This window comes from Vulpes vulpes, chromosome 7, assembly GCF_048418805.1.
Source record: "Vulpes vulpes isolate BD-2025 chromosome 7, VulVul3, whole genome shotgun sequence".
NCBI classification, from domain to species: domain Eukaryota; kingdom Metazoa; phylum Chordata; class Mammalia; order Carnivora; family Canidae; genus Vulpes; species Vulpes vulpes.
In genome coordinates, this window is record NC_132786.1 from 30,729,487 (window position 1) to 30,744,117 (window position 14,631).

Here is a 14,631-nt window from a genome sequence, read left to right on the forward strand (position 1 = left end):
CTCTAAGGGAAATAGGATCTAGCTTCCTTTTTATTTTTATTTTTTTTTCATTTTTAATTCCTCTTTTATTTTTTATTGTTTTTAAATTCTTTCATATGTATTTTGTATTTTTATATTTTTTGTTTATTTATTTATTTTTGGATCGAGCTTTTTTTAACAAGTAGACCAAAGCATACCTAAGAAATAATTTTTTGTGTTGTTTTGGGTTTTTTTTTTTTCTTTTCCTACTTTTCTCTTCTGGACAAAATGACAAAATTCACCCCAAAAGAAAGAACAGGAAGTAGAACTTATGGTCAGATATATTAATCCAGATATAAATAAGATTTCTGAACTAGAGAGTATCAGGATATATTCAATGTGTTGATTGGGAAACATGTGCAGCCAAGAGTACTTTATCCAGCAAGGCTGTCATTAGAGTAAAAGGAGGGATATAGAGTTTCCCAGACAAACAAAAACTAAAGGAGTTCATGACCACTAAACCATCCCTGCAAGAAATATGAAAGGGGACCCTTTGAATGGGGACAAAAGACCGTAAGCAACAAAGACTAGAAAGGACCAAAGAACATCACCAGAAACACCAACTCTATAGGTAACACAATGGCACTAAACTCACATCTTTCAATAATCACTCTGAATGTAAATGGACTAAATGCTCAAGTCAAAAGACTTGATTAAAAGAATGGATTAAAACACACACACACACACACACACACACACGCACACACACACACAAACCAAACAAAAACAAAAACCCCAAAGATCCAACTATATGCTCCCTACAGGAGACTCATTTTAGACCTAAAGACATCAGCAGATTGAAAATGGGAGATGGAGAACCATCCATCATGCTAATGGACATCAAAAGAAAGCCAGGAGGAGTTAAGGCGGTAGAGAAATAGGGGGACCCTGGACTTTCCTTGTTCCTCAAACAGAGCTGTATGAGGTCAGATCACTTAGAACACCCAGAAAATTGATCTGAGGATTGGAAAAAGGATCTCAACAGCTGGAAGGAGACAGCTGGCAGCTGTGAGGTGCATGGAAGTGAATTGAGGGAGAGAAAAATTGCCTTGCCACAAAGGCAAGGGAACCCTTTCCAAGGCAAGAGAGAGAGGAGGAGTTAAGAGAGTGTGGCCTTGGGTTTCACACAAGAAGAAAACTTCACAGACCACAGGCTAGGGGGCCAGGGGAACAGAGGGTAGTAGAGTTTTTGCAAACAGTATGTGGAGCTCAGTCTCTCTGGTTTTGAAAGTGTGTGACTTTTGCCAGAGCAGAACTATGGCATATGCTTCAGGGGGAGAAGGAGGGTGCTGGCCAGAGAGTACACAAAGTGGTTTAGGGGTTTCCTAGGTCGCTTTGGGAGAGATTGTTCCCCTTTCTGGAGCACATTTGGAAAAGGGTATATTGCCTGTCCCACAGATGCCAGCAAACAGCCTTTCATCTGCAGGGGACAAAGGCACATGCAGAGGGTAGATAACCTGGTCTCTGCTTTTCCTGGTGCCAAACCACAAATTCTGTGCATCGTGCAAATGTGGGACTGTTTTTTCAGGGACAAAAGGCACTAATCAGAGTACAGTGAGGCTCTAATTTGAAGAAAGGAGCAGATCCATGTAATGCTGGCTCCTTTAAGATTTGGAGTTTTGAATCCCAGCTGAATGCCAAAAATAAAACACAGGAAAGTTGTTTTGCCAGGTGGACTAATGACCCTCACTTTTCTGTGAGGGTTTCCTGAATAATGGGATGTGTGAAATATCATTTCCGGGTATGAGAAAGTAGGGTAGCACCATTTCACCTTCCCCACCAACACAGTTGCACTTCAGAGAGCAATTCAGCAGCCCCCAGTGGAAGTAGAAGCCACTTACAGCAAAACTTGCCCCCCTGTGCTTGGCAAATACATTTTCACTGGGACAGGACTGACTGAGCCAGCACAGCAGGCCTCTGCTCCAGAAGAGCAACACAGGACACCACATGGACCAATTCTACTGATCCTACAGTGCTTCAAAGCATCCCCTTCAATTCTGGCTGAAATAGGACCAGGCTGTGGGTTTGGTTTTATTTTTCCTTTTTCTTATTCCTTCCCCCCCTCCCCCTTCTTCTTTTCTTTCTTTGGAATCAGGCTCATAGTTCTTTGTTTGTGACCACTAAACCAGCTCTCCAAAAAATATTACAGGAGACCCTTTGAACAGGAAAAAGAGACCAAAAGTAACAAAGTCTAGAAGGAACAGAGAAAATAGAAAGGAATAGTGACTTTACAGGTAATATAATACCACTAAATCCACATCTTTCAACAATTACTCTGAATGTAAAGGACTAAATGTTCCAAATAAAACACGTAAGGTATCAGAATGGATTTTTTTTAAAAAAACCATTGATAACCTGCTTACAAGAGACTCATTTTAGACCTCAAAACACTTCCAGATTGAAAATGAGGAGGTGGGAAACCATTTATCATGCTAATGGACATCAAAGAAAGCTAGAATACCCATCTTTATATCAGACAAACTAGATTTTAAACCACAGACTGTAATAAGACATGAAGAAGGGCACTATATAATAATAAAGGGGTTATCCAACAAGAAGATCTAACAATTGTAAATATTTATTCCTCCAATTTGGGAGCAGCCAAATATATAATTCAATTAATAAAAACTTACAAAAACTCACTGATAATAATACAATATGACTGGGGGACTTTAACACCCCACTCACAGCAATGCACAGATAATTTAAAGATCAAGATCTAAGGGAAGAATTGGAAACAAGGTCTTTAAATGACTCACTGAACCAGATGAACTTAACAGATTTTTTCAGAGAACTTCATCCTAAAGCAGCAGAATACATATTCTTTTCAAGTGCACATGGAATATTCTCTAGAATGGATCACATCCTGGGCCACAAGTCAGGCCTCAACCAGTACAAAAAGACTGAAATCATACCATGCACATTTTCAGGCCACAAAGCTATGAAATCTGAAGTCAACTACAAGAAAAAATTTAGAAGGACCACAAGTACATGGAGGTTAAAGAAAATCCTACTAAAGAATGAATGGGTCCAGGAAATTAAAGAAGTATTTAAAAAATACATGGAAACAAATAAAAATAAAAACATGAGAGTCTAAAGCCTCTGGGATGTAACAACGTGGTCCTAAGGGGGAGTATATAACAATATAGGCCATCCTCAAGAAGCAACAAGAAAAGGCTCAAATACACAACCTAACTTTTCACCTACAGGACTTAGAAAAGAATCAGAAAATGAAGCCTCAATTCAGCAGGAGAGGGGAAATAATAAAGATTAGAGCAGAAATAAATGATATAGGGAAAAAAAAAAACATAACAGATCAACGAAACCAGGAGCTGGTTCTCTGAAAGAATTAACAAGCTCGATAAACCCCAGCCAGGCTTATCAAAAAGAAAAGAGAAAGGACCCAAGTAAATAAAATCATGAATGAAAGAGGAAAGATCACAATCAATACCACAGAAATAAAAAGGATTATAAGAGAATATTATCAGCAATTATATGCCAACAAAACAGGCAATCAGGAAGAAATGGGTAAATTCCTAGAAACATATCAACTATCAAAACTGAAACAAGAAGAAATAGAAAACCTGAACAGACTCATGACCAGCAAGGAAATTGAATCAATAATCAAAAATCTACCAACAAACAGGAGTCCAGGGCCAGATGGCTTCCCAGGGGAATTCTACCAAACATTTAAAGAAGAATTAATACCTATTCTTCTGAAACTGTTCACCAAAAAAAGAGATGGAAGGAAAACTTCAAAACTTATCCTATGAGGCCAGCATTACCTTGATACCAAAACCAGAGAAAGACACTACTAAAAAGGAGAATTACAGATGAATGTCCCTAATATTTAACAAGGATGCAAAAATTCTCAATAAAATACTAGCAAATCAAATTCCACAGTACATTAAAAAGATTATTCACCACAACTACATGAGATTTTTTCAAGGGCTTCAAGGGTGGCTCATCATTCACAAATCCATCAATGTTAATACACCACATTAATAAAATAAAGAGTAAGAACCATATGATCCTCTTAATAAATGCATTTGACAAAATACAGCATTGTTTCTTAATAAAAACCCTCAACAAAGTAGAAATAAAAGAAACATACCTTAACATTATTAAAGCCATGTACAAAAACCCACAGCTAATATCATCCTCAATGGGTAAAACTAAGAGCATTTCCCCTAAGATCAATAACAACACAGGGTTGTCCACTCTCACCACCATTGTTCAACATAGTACTAGAAGTCCTAGCCTCAGCAATCAAACAAAAAGAAATAAAGGCATCCAAATCAACAAACAAGAAGAAAACTTTTACTCTATGCAGACAACATGAGTCCAAAAGACTCCAACAAAAAATTGCTAGACCTGATACAGGAATTCAGCAAAGTCACAGGATATAAAGTCAATACACAGAAGTCTGCTCCATTTCTATATACCAATAATGAAGCAGCAGAAAGAGAAATGAAGGAATCAATCCCGTTCATAATTGCACCAAAAACCATAAGATACTTAAGAATAAATCTAACCAAAGAGGTAAAAGATTCATTCTCTGAAAACTACAGAACACTTATGAAAGAAATTAAAGCAGACACAAAGAAATGGAAAAACATTCCATGATCAGGGATTGGAAGAACAAATATTGTTAAAATGTTTATGCTATCCAAAGCAATCTACACATTCAATGCAATCCCTATCAAAATAACACTAGCATTTTTCACAGAAATATAACAAAAATTCTAAAATTTCTACAAAACCAGAAAAGATCCTGAATAGCCAAAGTAATGTTGAAAAAGAAAATAAAAACTAAAGGCATCACAATTTTGGGCACTAAGCAGTATTACAATGCTGTGATCATCAAGACAGTATGGCACTGGCACAAAAACAGACACATGATGAATGGAACAGAATAGAGAACCCAAAAATGGACTCAAAACTATATGGTCAACTAATCTTTGACAAAAAGGAAAGAATATCCAATGGAAAAAATGACAGCCTCTTCAACAAATGCTGCTGGGATACCTGGACAGCCACATGCAGACGAATGAAACTGGACCACTTTCTTATGGCATACACAAAAATAAATTCAAAATAAATGAAATCCCATAATAGGCAACAGGAAACCAGGATAACCCTAGAGGAGAACACAGGCAGAAATGTCTTTGACTTTAGCTATAGCAACTTCTTTCTAGACGCATCACCATAGGCAAGGAAATAAAAGCAAAAATGAACTATTGAGACTTCAACAAGGTAAAAAGCTTTACACTGCAAAGGAGACATCAATAAAATTAAAAGGCAGCATGTAGAATGGGAGAAGATATTTGCAAATGACATATCTGATGAAGGGTTAGTATCCAAAATCTATAAAGAACTTACCAAACTCAACACTCAAGAAACAACACAATTAAGAAATGGGCAGAAGACATCAACAGACATTTCTCCAAAAAAGACCTACAGATGGATAACAGATAAAAACAAACAATGCTCAACACCACTCATCCTCGTGGAAATATAAATCAAAACCATGATGAGATACCATCTCACACCTGTCAGTATGGCTAAAATTAATAACACAAGAAACAACAGATGTTGGTGAGGATGTGAAGAAAGGGGAACCCTCTTACACTGTTGGTGGGAATGCAAACTGGTACAGCTGCAGCCACTCTGGAAAACAGTACAGAGACTCCTCAAAATGTTAAAAATAGAACTCCCCTATGATCCAAAAATTGTACTTCTACGTATTTATCCAAAGGATATAAAAATAGTGATTCAAAGGGATACTCACCTTGATGTTTACAGCAACATGACATTTTTTACAATAGCCAAACTAGGGGCACCTGGATAGCTTAATCCTTAATCAGTTATGTGTCTTGCCTTCTGCTCGGTCGATTTCAGGGTTCTGGGATTGAGCCTACATCAGGCTCCTTGCACAGCAGGGAATCTGATTTTCTCTCTCCCTCCAACACCTCCTCCTGCTCATGCCTCTCTCTCTCTCTCTCTCAAATGAATAAACTTTAAAAATCTTTAAAAAAAAAAATAGCCAAACTATGGAGAGAGCCCAAATGTCCATCAACCAATGAATAGATAAGATGTGGTATACATCTATATGCAATGGAATATATGTATACACAATATATATATATATGCAATGGAATATTACTCAGCTATCAAAAATAATGCAATGGAATATATATATGCAATGGAATATATATATGCAAAATATATATATGCAATATATATATATATATGCAATGAAATGTTACTCAACTATTGAAAATAATGTAATCTAGCCACTTCCAATGACACAGATGGAGCTGGAGTACTTTATGCTAAGTGAAATAAGTCAGTCAGAAGAAAGACAAATACCCTATGATCTCACTCATATGTTGAATTTAGCAAAAAAACAGATGAACATATGGGAAAGGGGAAAAGAAAAAAAGAGAGAGGGAAAGAAGCTATAAGAGACTCTTAACAATGAAGACAAACTAAGGGGTGATAGAAGGAGGTAGGTGGGGAATGGGTTAGATGGGTGATGGGTATTAAGGAGGGCACTTGTTATGATGAGCACAGGGTGTTGTATATACATGATGTATCACTGATCTCTACTCCAGAAATCAATATTGCAGTGTCTGTTAACTACCTAAAAAAAATTTTTAAATGGAACAAAAAAATCATTCAAAATATTAAAAACAATTTTTTTGTAATGAAGTTCAACAAATTTCTGATATTCCCTGTAATAAATACATTTCTTGCCTTTAAAAAAGTAGTCTATGTGTCTGATATAGCTATTGCTACTCTAGATTCTTTTTGCTTCCATTTGCATATAATATCTTTCTACAAACTTTCACTTTCATTTTGTGTGTGTTTTTCTGTCTGAGGTGAGCTTGTTACAGGCAGCATATAGATGGGTCTTATTCTTTTATCCATTCTTCCACCTTATTCTGACATATTTTTAACAATCCTCACTATGAGATTTCATAAAATACACTGTATCATTCCCTTGCTAATATATCTTTGAAAGTGGATTTGTTATCCTTGACTGTTCTTTTTTTAAAAAAAAGATTTATTAATTCATGAGAGACACAGAGAGGCAGAGACTTAGGCAGAAGGAAGAGTAGGCTCCCCGGAAGGAGCCCAAACCGAGACTCAATCCCAGACCCCAGGATCATGCCCTCAGCCAAAGGCAGATACCCAACCACTGAATGCACCTAGGTATTCTTCCTCCACTGTTCTTAATGATATACCTCCTTCAACTCTCTTAGACTTAAAATTTCATGTTTATATTTTGTAAGTACTTAGTCCACTTATGGGTAATTGATGTTATAAGTAAACACTGTTTTGCACTTCAAATATTTAAAACAAAATAAACATAACCAATAAATCCGACTTTTAAATAAACTTACATAGCTTCTGGATTCATTATACAGATGGCTCCTGAACAGTGACATTTCTTTGTGTCATCATATGATATTCCCAGGCTGAGCCCAAGCAACTGCGTGACAATAATGGAAAATGCCTCCAAAGTTATCTCCTTGGGGTACTACATTAACAAAAACAAGAATTCAGATGAAAGACAAGTCATTTAAAGGTAAAAAAAAGTAATAATTTTCTAATTTTGAATACATTTATTATTTTACCAAATACTTAAGAATAGAAAATACAGTTCCTTGGACAGAAAAGATGCTGAAGTTCTTATGAAATTTTATTGAGATATAAGCAAAGTGAGTCTGTGCCAAGCTTTATCATGATTTAACAATGGAATATCTAACATAATTCTTAAGTAGCTACCAAAACTATATAAAAGAGCTCTTTCTCATTATATTTTTTGGCTATATGGACCATGATCTTCAATTCACCTAATTTCTTATGATAGCTCTTGTATTCATTTAGAATAGTTCATATGATACTCTGCTTGCCAGCACACAAAGTGGCCATGTAACCAAATTACTCAGTTTAAAAGTGCAATCAGCTTCCTATCAGGATTCTCCATGACTCAGTAACTCATATTAGGAGAAACAACAGAAAGACTCTCAAGATAGCATTCTTGTATTATGCTGCTCACATATTTTAACAAGTGCAGAGATAACATCCTTGCCAAGGAGAAATGTGACACTGGTAATTCATAATATGCAATAACATCATGATTTTTCCAGTTACCATAAAATCTGGCACAGAGTAAGGTACGGGTGAGGACAGATTATAAGGAAGATCAAGGCACTTCACTGCTATAATGACATGCTCTAATAAAAATTTGGGGTTCAACTGGATTTTTATGGCAGAACTAGAGGATATACTTTATGAGAAATATAAAGAGAAAGCTGTGAATAAGCAACTGAGAATGCAAATAGGCAGTCATTAAGCCTCTGCAGCAGCACTGTAGTAATTCCTCATCTCCTATAGTGGTTAGATTGACATGGCTGAGGACCATGCACAAAGCATAAGGACTGCAGGACTGCAGAACTTAATTCTTAATTCTCTCTCTTAACAACTAAATTCTCAAATCTACCAGATTTAATAGGGAAGGCGTTAGAATCTGAAATTTGGGAAGGGAAAAATTGGAGTGATATACCTGGATTTCCCTTTCAGCATAAGAATCCTCCCTATAAATAATATGAGAGAGCCCCTACATTAAAAAAAAGTTAACAAAAATAAATAAAAACTAAAAATAAAGTTTTGATAACAATACCTAGGTCATTTATGTCACTAACCCTTATGGCCTCCAGGTCCATATTAAGAATTACAACAGTAGTGATGTTAACAAGATGGCATCATAGGTCATTCCCAATTTCCCTCCCCTTCACAACAAGAACAACTAACAACTTTTCTTGGACAAGAAACTACCGTGAAGATCTTAGAATAAGGAGGTGAGCTTAAAGCACTCTCTGCACTACAGAAAACAAAACAGACCACATCAGAAGGGTAAGAGGGGTAGGGTAGGGTAGCTACACACTGACTACACTGTCCTTCCCCAATGCTGATATAGTGCCATATTAGGAGATCTTTCCAGAGTCTACAGTGCTTCGAGTGGGAAAGGAAGATTCCAGTGTGGACATCCAGCTCCCCGAGCATTTTAGGTGACTTCTTGGGAATCCTCAGTCTGGTATGCCCTCACAAGGAGCACAGAGGATGTTACATGGCTTGACCATGAGAAATCTGTGATGGAGAAAGGTGGAAAGGCTTGCAACAACCAGCACTTAAATCTTGGCAGACCAAGTTCCCACCTGCAGCACCCAAAAAGTAGTCCCAACCAGCAGTTTTGCCCATTTGTAGAGCTAAGAAAGTGATGTACTCTGCCCAGGGAACTCAATGAACAACAGGTCTTCCTAATTCAGGTCATGAAAGACAGATTCAGACATCAGATTCAGACACTGATTCGCACATCAAAGACCACTGTCCCCACACCTACCCAGGCAGGGAGCTAAGTCATAACCCTGTCCAATGCTGAGTGTAGCTTCTGGACCCACCCGATCAAAAGCCAGGTCATAACACTTAGAAACTGCATAGTCCAGCAATATTCAAGTGGAGAGTATGGTAGGCATGGCTATTGTCCACAAAGCAAAAGCAATGGCACCTTTCAGCCATGGAACTTGGGGTACATGTCAGCTTAAGTTAAGACCACAAAAAGCCTTCTGCCCAGACAGAGAAGCTGATTCAAACCCCATCCATGGCAGCATGTAGCTCCTGACCCTTTCAAACCAGACAGCTTAACTGCAAACAACTGAGAGGCTGCTTAGAAATGGCTCTCCTGCCCTGCTGGGGAATGGGATCTAATTCTCAGCCCTACTGACCACTGAGTATAGCTCCTGGCCCTAACTGAACAGAAAGCTTACCTGGTACATCTGAAAGCTGTGAAGCCTAGCATCACTTGAACAGAGAAAATGGCAGGCAAAGGTGATCATCCACAGAGCAAAACCAAGGGCACCATTTAACCATACAACTTGTGGTACGGGTCAGCTTGAGTCAAGAACACAAAGCCAGGACACCCGGGTGGCTCAGTGGTTGAGTATATGCCTTTGGCTCAGGTAGTGATCCTAGGGTTCTGGGATCGAGTCCCACATTGGGCTCCCCACAGGGAGCCTATTTCTCCCTTTGCCTGTGTCTCTGCTTCTCTCTGTGTGACTCTCATGAATAAATTTTTTAAACCTTAAAGAAAAAAGACCACAAAGCCAGCTGATTCTCACATTCCAAATTTGCAATTTAAAGAGCAACTAAAATACAAAGGAACCAGACCTAGAATTCTATCATGTGGCCAGGAAGCTGTGGAACACTTTCTAGGGCCAAAGGGGAAGGAGGGTATTATTGCTTATATTCCTTCTCCACCTTGATAGTACAGATAAAAGCAGGGTCAGGGCACCTTAGCCCCCAGTGCCTCAGTAGGTCCTGGAGTCCTGGCCCACACCAGACCCAGAAGGCCCCCCAGAAAAGCCTCACAGCGTGGCCCCATTGTGGCACACACAGGGATATCCTTGGACAGTGTCGACAATAACAATAGCACCAGCCATCTCATCAAGATGATATATGCGCAAAGTATCCTGAGGTACTCCAGGCAAAGACACAGAGAGCCCCAGACCCTGGCCAGTGCCCACTTCAGCTCCAGCCATCCCATTAGGGCAGCTGTGGTATGGAGTGCCCAGGACTTTCAGCCCACACCCATTACAGATCCCCAAGCCAACCAAAGCCATCAGGCACACACAGTCCACATAAGGATGTTCCTATAAAAGGCTGTTTCTTCAAGTCTAAGAGAAATGGCTATTCTATTTAATTCATAGAAACAAACATGAAAGACAAACAAAATGAAGCAACAGAGGAAGATGCTCCAAACTAAATAAGGCAAAAACCTTGGGAAAAAAAGCTAAACAAAACAGAGATAAGAAACCTACCTGATAAAGAGATAAAAGAAATGGTCAAAAACATGCTCACTGAACTGGAAAAAAGAGAGGATGAACTCAGTGAGAACTTCAATAAAGAGACAGAAAATATTTTTTTAAAAAAAACAATAGACCTGGGCAGCCCAGGTGGCTCAGCAGTTTAGCACCGCCTTCAGCCCAGGGCTTGATCCTGGGGCCCCAGGATTGAGTCCCACATTGGGCTCTCTGCATGGAGCCTGCTTCTCCCTCTGCCTGTGTCTCTGCCTCTCTCTCTCTTTCTCTCTCTCTCTGTGTCTCTCATGAATTAATAAATAAAATCTTAAAAAAAAATAGACTCGAAGAATAGAATAACTAAAATGAAAAAATATACTAGAGAGAATCAACAACATATGAGAGAATGCAGAAGATGAATTAATGATTGGGAAGACAGAGTAATAGAAAGTGCCCAAGCTGGGGTGCTTGGGTGGCTCAGTCAGCTAAGCATCTGCCTTCAGTGCAGGTCATAATCTTGGTGTCCTGGGATCGAGCCCTGCATTGAGCTCTCTACTCAGCAGGGAGTCTACTTCTCCCTCTCTCTCTTCTTCTGTGCTCTCTCTTACTCTCTCTCAAATAAACAAATAAAATCTTAAAAAAAAAAAAAAAGTACCCAAGCTGAACAGCAAAAAAGTAAAACAATAAAAAACAAAAAGAATATTTTAAGGGATCTTTGGTACATCAAGCATACTAATATTCTCACTATAGGGACCCTAAAAAGAAAAAAGAGAGAGAAAGGAGCAGAACACTTATTTAGATAAATAATGGCTGCAAATTTCACTAACCTCGGGATAGAAATACAACCAGATCCAGGAAGCACTGACAGCCACAAAATAAATAAATAAATAAATAAATAAATAAATAAATAAATAAATAAATAAATAAACCATAGGAAATACACACCACAACACATAATAGGTAAAATGGCAAAGATTAAAAATAGAGAATCTTCAAAGTACCAAAAGCAAAACAACTAGTTATATACAAGAAACCCCATAATAATGCTATCAGCTGATTTTTCAGCAGAAACCTTACAGGCCAAAAGGGAGTGGTATACATAATAAAAGTGCTAAAAGGAGAAAACTACAACAATAATACTCTCCCTGACAAAGTTATCATTCAGAATCTAAGGAAACAAAGAGTTTCTCAGACAAACAAAAGTTAAAAGAATTCATCAACACTAAACTGACCTTACAAGATATGTTAAAGGGACTTCTTTAAGTAAAAAAGATAATAATTAGAAGAAAATTATAAAAAGAAAAAATTCATGAGTAAAAGAAACAAAAGAAATGAGCACAGGGGAGAAAAAAGAGAGAGGGGGGCAAACCAAGAAAGAGACTCTCAACTGCAGAGAACAAACTGATGGTTACTAGAGGGGAGGTGGGTTGGGGGATAGGTGAAATAGGTGATGGGGCTTTAGGAGGGCACTTGTGATGAGACCGGCTGTTGTATGGAAGTGTTGAATCACTAAATTGTACACCTGAAAGTAATTTTATACTGCATATTAACTAACTGGAATTTAAATAGAAGCTAAAAAAAGAATGAAATCATGTCATTTGCAACAACATGAATGAATAGATCCAGAAGGTATAATGCTATATGAAGTAAGTCAATCAGAGAAAGATAAATACCATATGATATCACTCACACGAGGAACTTAAGAAACACAACAAATGAAGGGGGAAAAAAGAAGCAAACCAAAAACCAGACTCCTAACTATAAAGAACAAACTGATGGTTACTGAAGGGGAGGTGGGGAGACATGGGCAAAACAGGTAAGGAGGTTAAGAGTACGTATCTTGATAAGCATTGAGTAATAAATAGAATTATTCAATCACTGTATTGTATACCTGAAATGAATGTAACTATATACTAACTATACCAGAAATAAAATTTTTTAAAAGGCCAATATGAATACCTGATACATTTAGGATATAAACCCTAGGATGCCAGAGAAAGAAGTGTCATTGAAAGAAAAGTCTGATCTACAAATGAATTCTGAACTGACCTACATTCAGCCCTAAGAAGACATAAACTTTTATCTTGAACTCAATATATAATACCCAATTCAAAGAGAAAAACAATAATACACTAAACAATAAAATAAACTGGAAACTAAAGAAACAAACAAATAAAATAGTCAAGAGATACTCCATAAAAATAGGAAGCGTTCTAAGAAAAGGAAGATAAAATTCAATTTTCTATGGCAGTGATTTCACTGATAAAAGTTTAAAAAGTGAGAAAAATAATTAAACATCTCCATTAGATCCTGATGCCTAAAAGGTCATCCTTTGACCATCAAAGCTTTACTAGCATAATAATATATTTATTTCTTTACCCGAGTTAATATTATTTATGTATTCACATTTAAAATATTATTTACTAATTTAATTTTTAAATTAACCTATAGACAAAGTATAAAAGTTTTTATAGAATAAGTTATAAATTTTATAAATCTTGACAATGGATATAAGAAGTGTTCAATTATTTTAAATTCTTATTTTTCAAAGCAAGTAATCAATGGGCATTGCCTAAGGTAAGTCAATATAATATAAATAATAAGGGATGCCCGGGTGGCTCAGCAGTTGAGCCTCTGCCTTCCACCCAGGGCATGATCCTGGAGTCCTGGGATTGAGTCCCATATTGGGCTCCCTGCATGGAGCCTGCTTCTCTCTCTGCCTGTGTCTCTGCCTCTCTCTGTGTGTCTGTCATGAATAAATAAATAAAATCTTAAAATATATATATAAATAATAAGATATGAATAATAAAAATATAAATATCAAAATTATAAGATCATGTGATGTGTATCGTGCACATATATGTACAACTATAAAGTATATATATAATATGTAATGATATAAAATAATTTTAAAAATTTATAAAAATTTATTAAAAATATTTTATAACCCAAATAGGTGTTTGCTTGTAGATGTGAAATTGGAATAATAGCCTTACCAATAAAATAACTTCAAAGTGAAAATAAAGATTAAACAAAAAGTATGACAGAAATTCTTTAAAATGTTTCAAACCTTCAGAGTATTTAAAAGAAATATTTATGTCTCTTTTAAAAATCAATAACATTCATAAATATTTTATATATGTAAAAAATAAATGATACAATTAGATGCATCATCGAAAGAGTAATTGGTTGAGCAATTTTCCCACCCTATTACTTTTTTAAAAAACAAATTTAACTAAAAATATTTTAAATTATAAAATAAATTTTTTAAAGATTTTATTTATTCATTCATGAGAGACACAGAGAGAGGCAGAGACATAGGTAGAGGGAGAAGCAGCCTCCTTGCAGGGAGCCCGATGTGGGACTCAATCCCGAGTCCCTGGGATCACCACCTGAGCTGAAGACAGATGCTCAACCACTGAGCCATCTAGGCGCCCAAAGAGCATATTTACTTTAAATAATAAATTTAGCTGCAAGAAGAACTTAACCAGAAATTTTAAAGTATTAAATAGGACTACTTGAAGAAGATGAGGAAGAATTACTATTAACTTTTGCTTTTTATACTCATAATTAAAACAATTTTTGCCCTGTACATGCATAAATTTTGTAATAAGAGTATCAGAAATAAAAATATGCACTGCAAAATCCCATTTTTACAAAAATGTAAGGAGAAGGAGCCACAGTAACAGATAAAAACACAATATAGAAGATACATATTAATCAAAATATAAATAGTGATTATCACATC

The 14,631-nt window shown here is 36.7% G+C and overlaps 1 protein-coding gene across 1 annotated transcript in view; it reads right to left on the reverse strand.

Annotated features, from left to right (window-relative positions):
• LOC112916313 (disintegrin and metalloproteinase domain-containing protein 32) overlaps positions 1-14,631 on the reverse strand; it is a 161,718-nt gene that overhangs the window by 102,929 nt on the left and 44,158 nt on the right. The window contains exon 10 of the mRNA XM_072763476.1: positions 7,428-7,564. Coding sequence (XP_072619577.1) covers positions 7,428-7,564 — 137 coding nt within the window. The remainder of the gene's footprint in view (positions 1-7,427; positions 7,565-14,631) is intronic.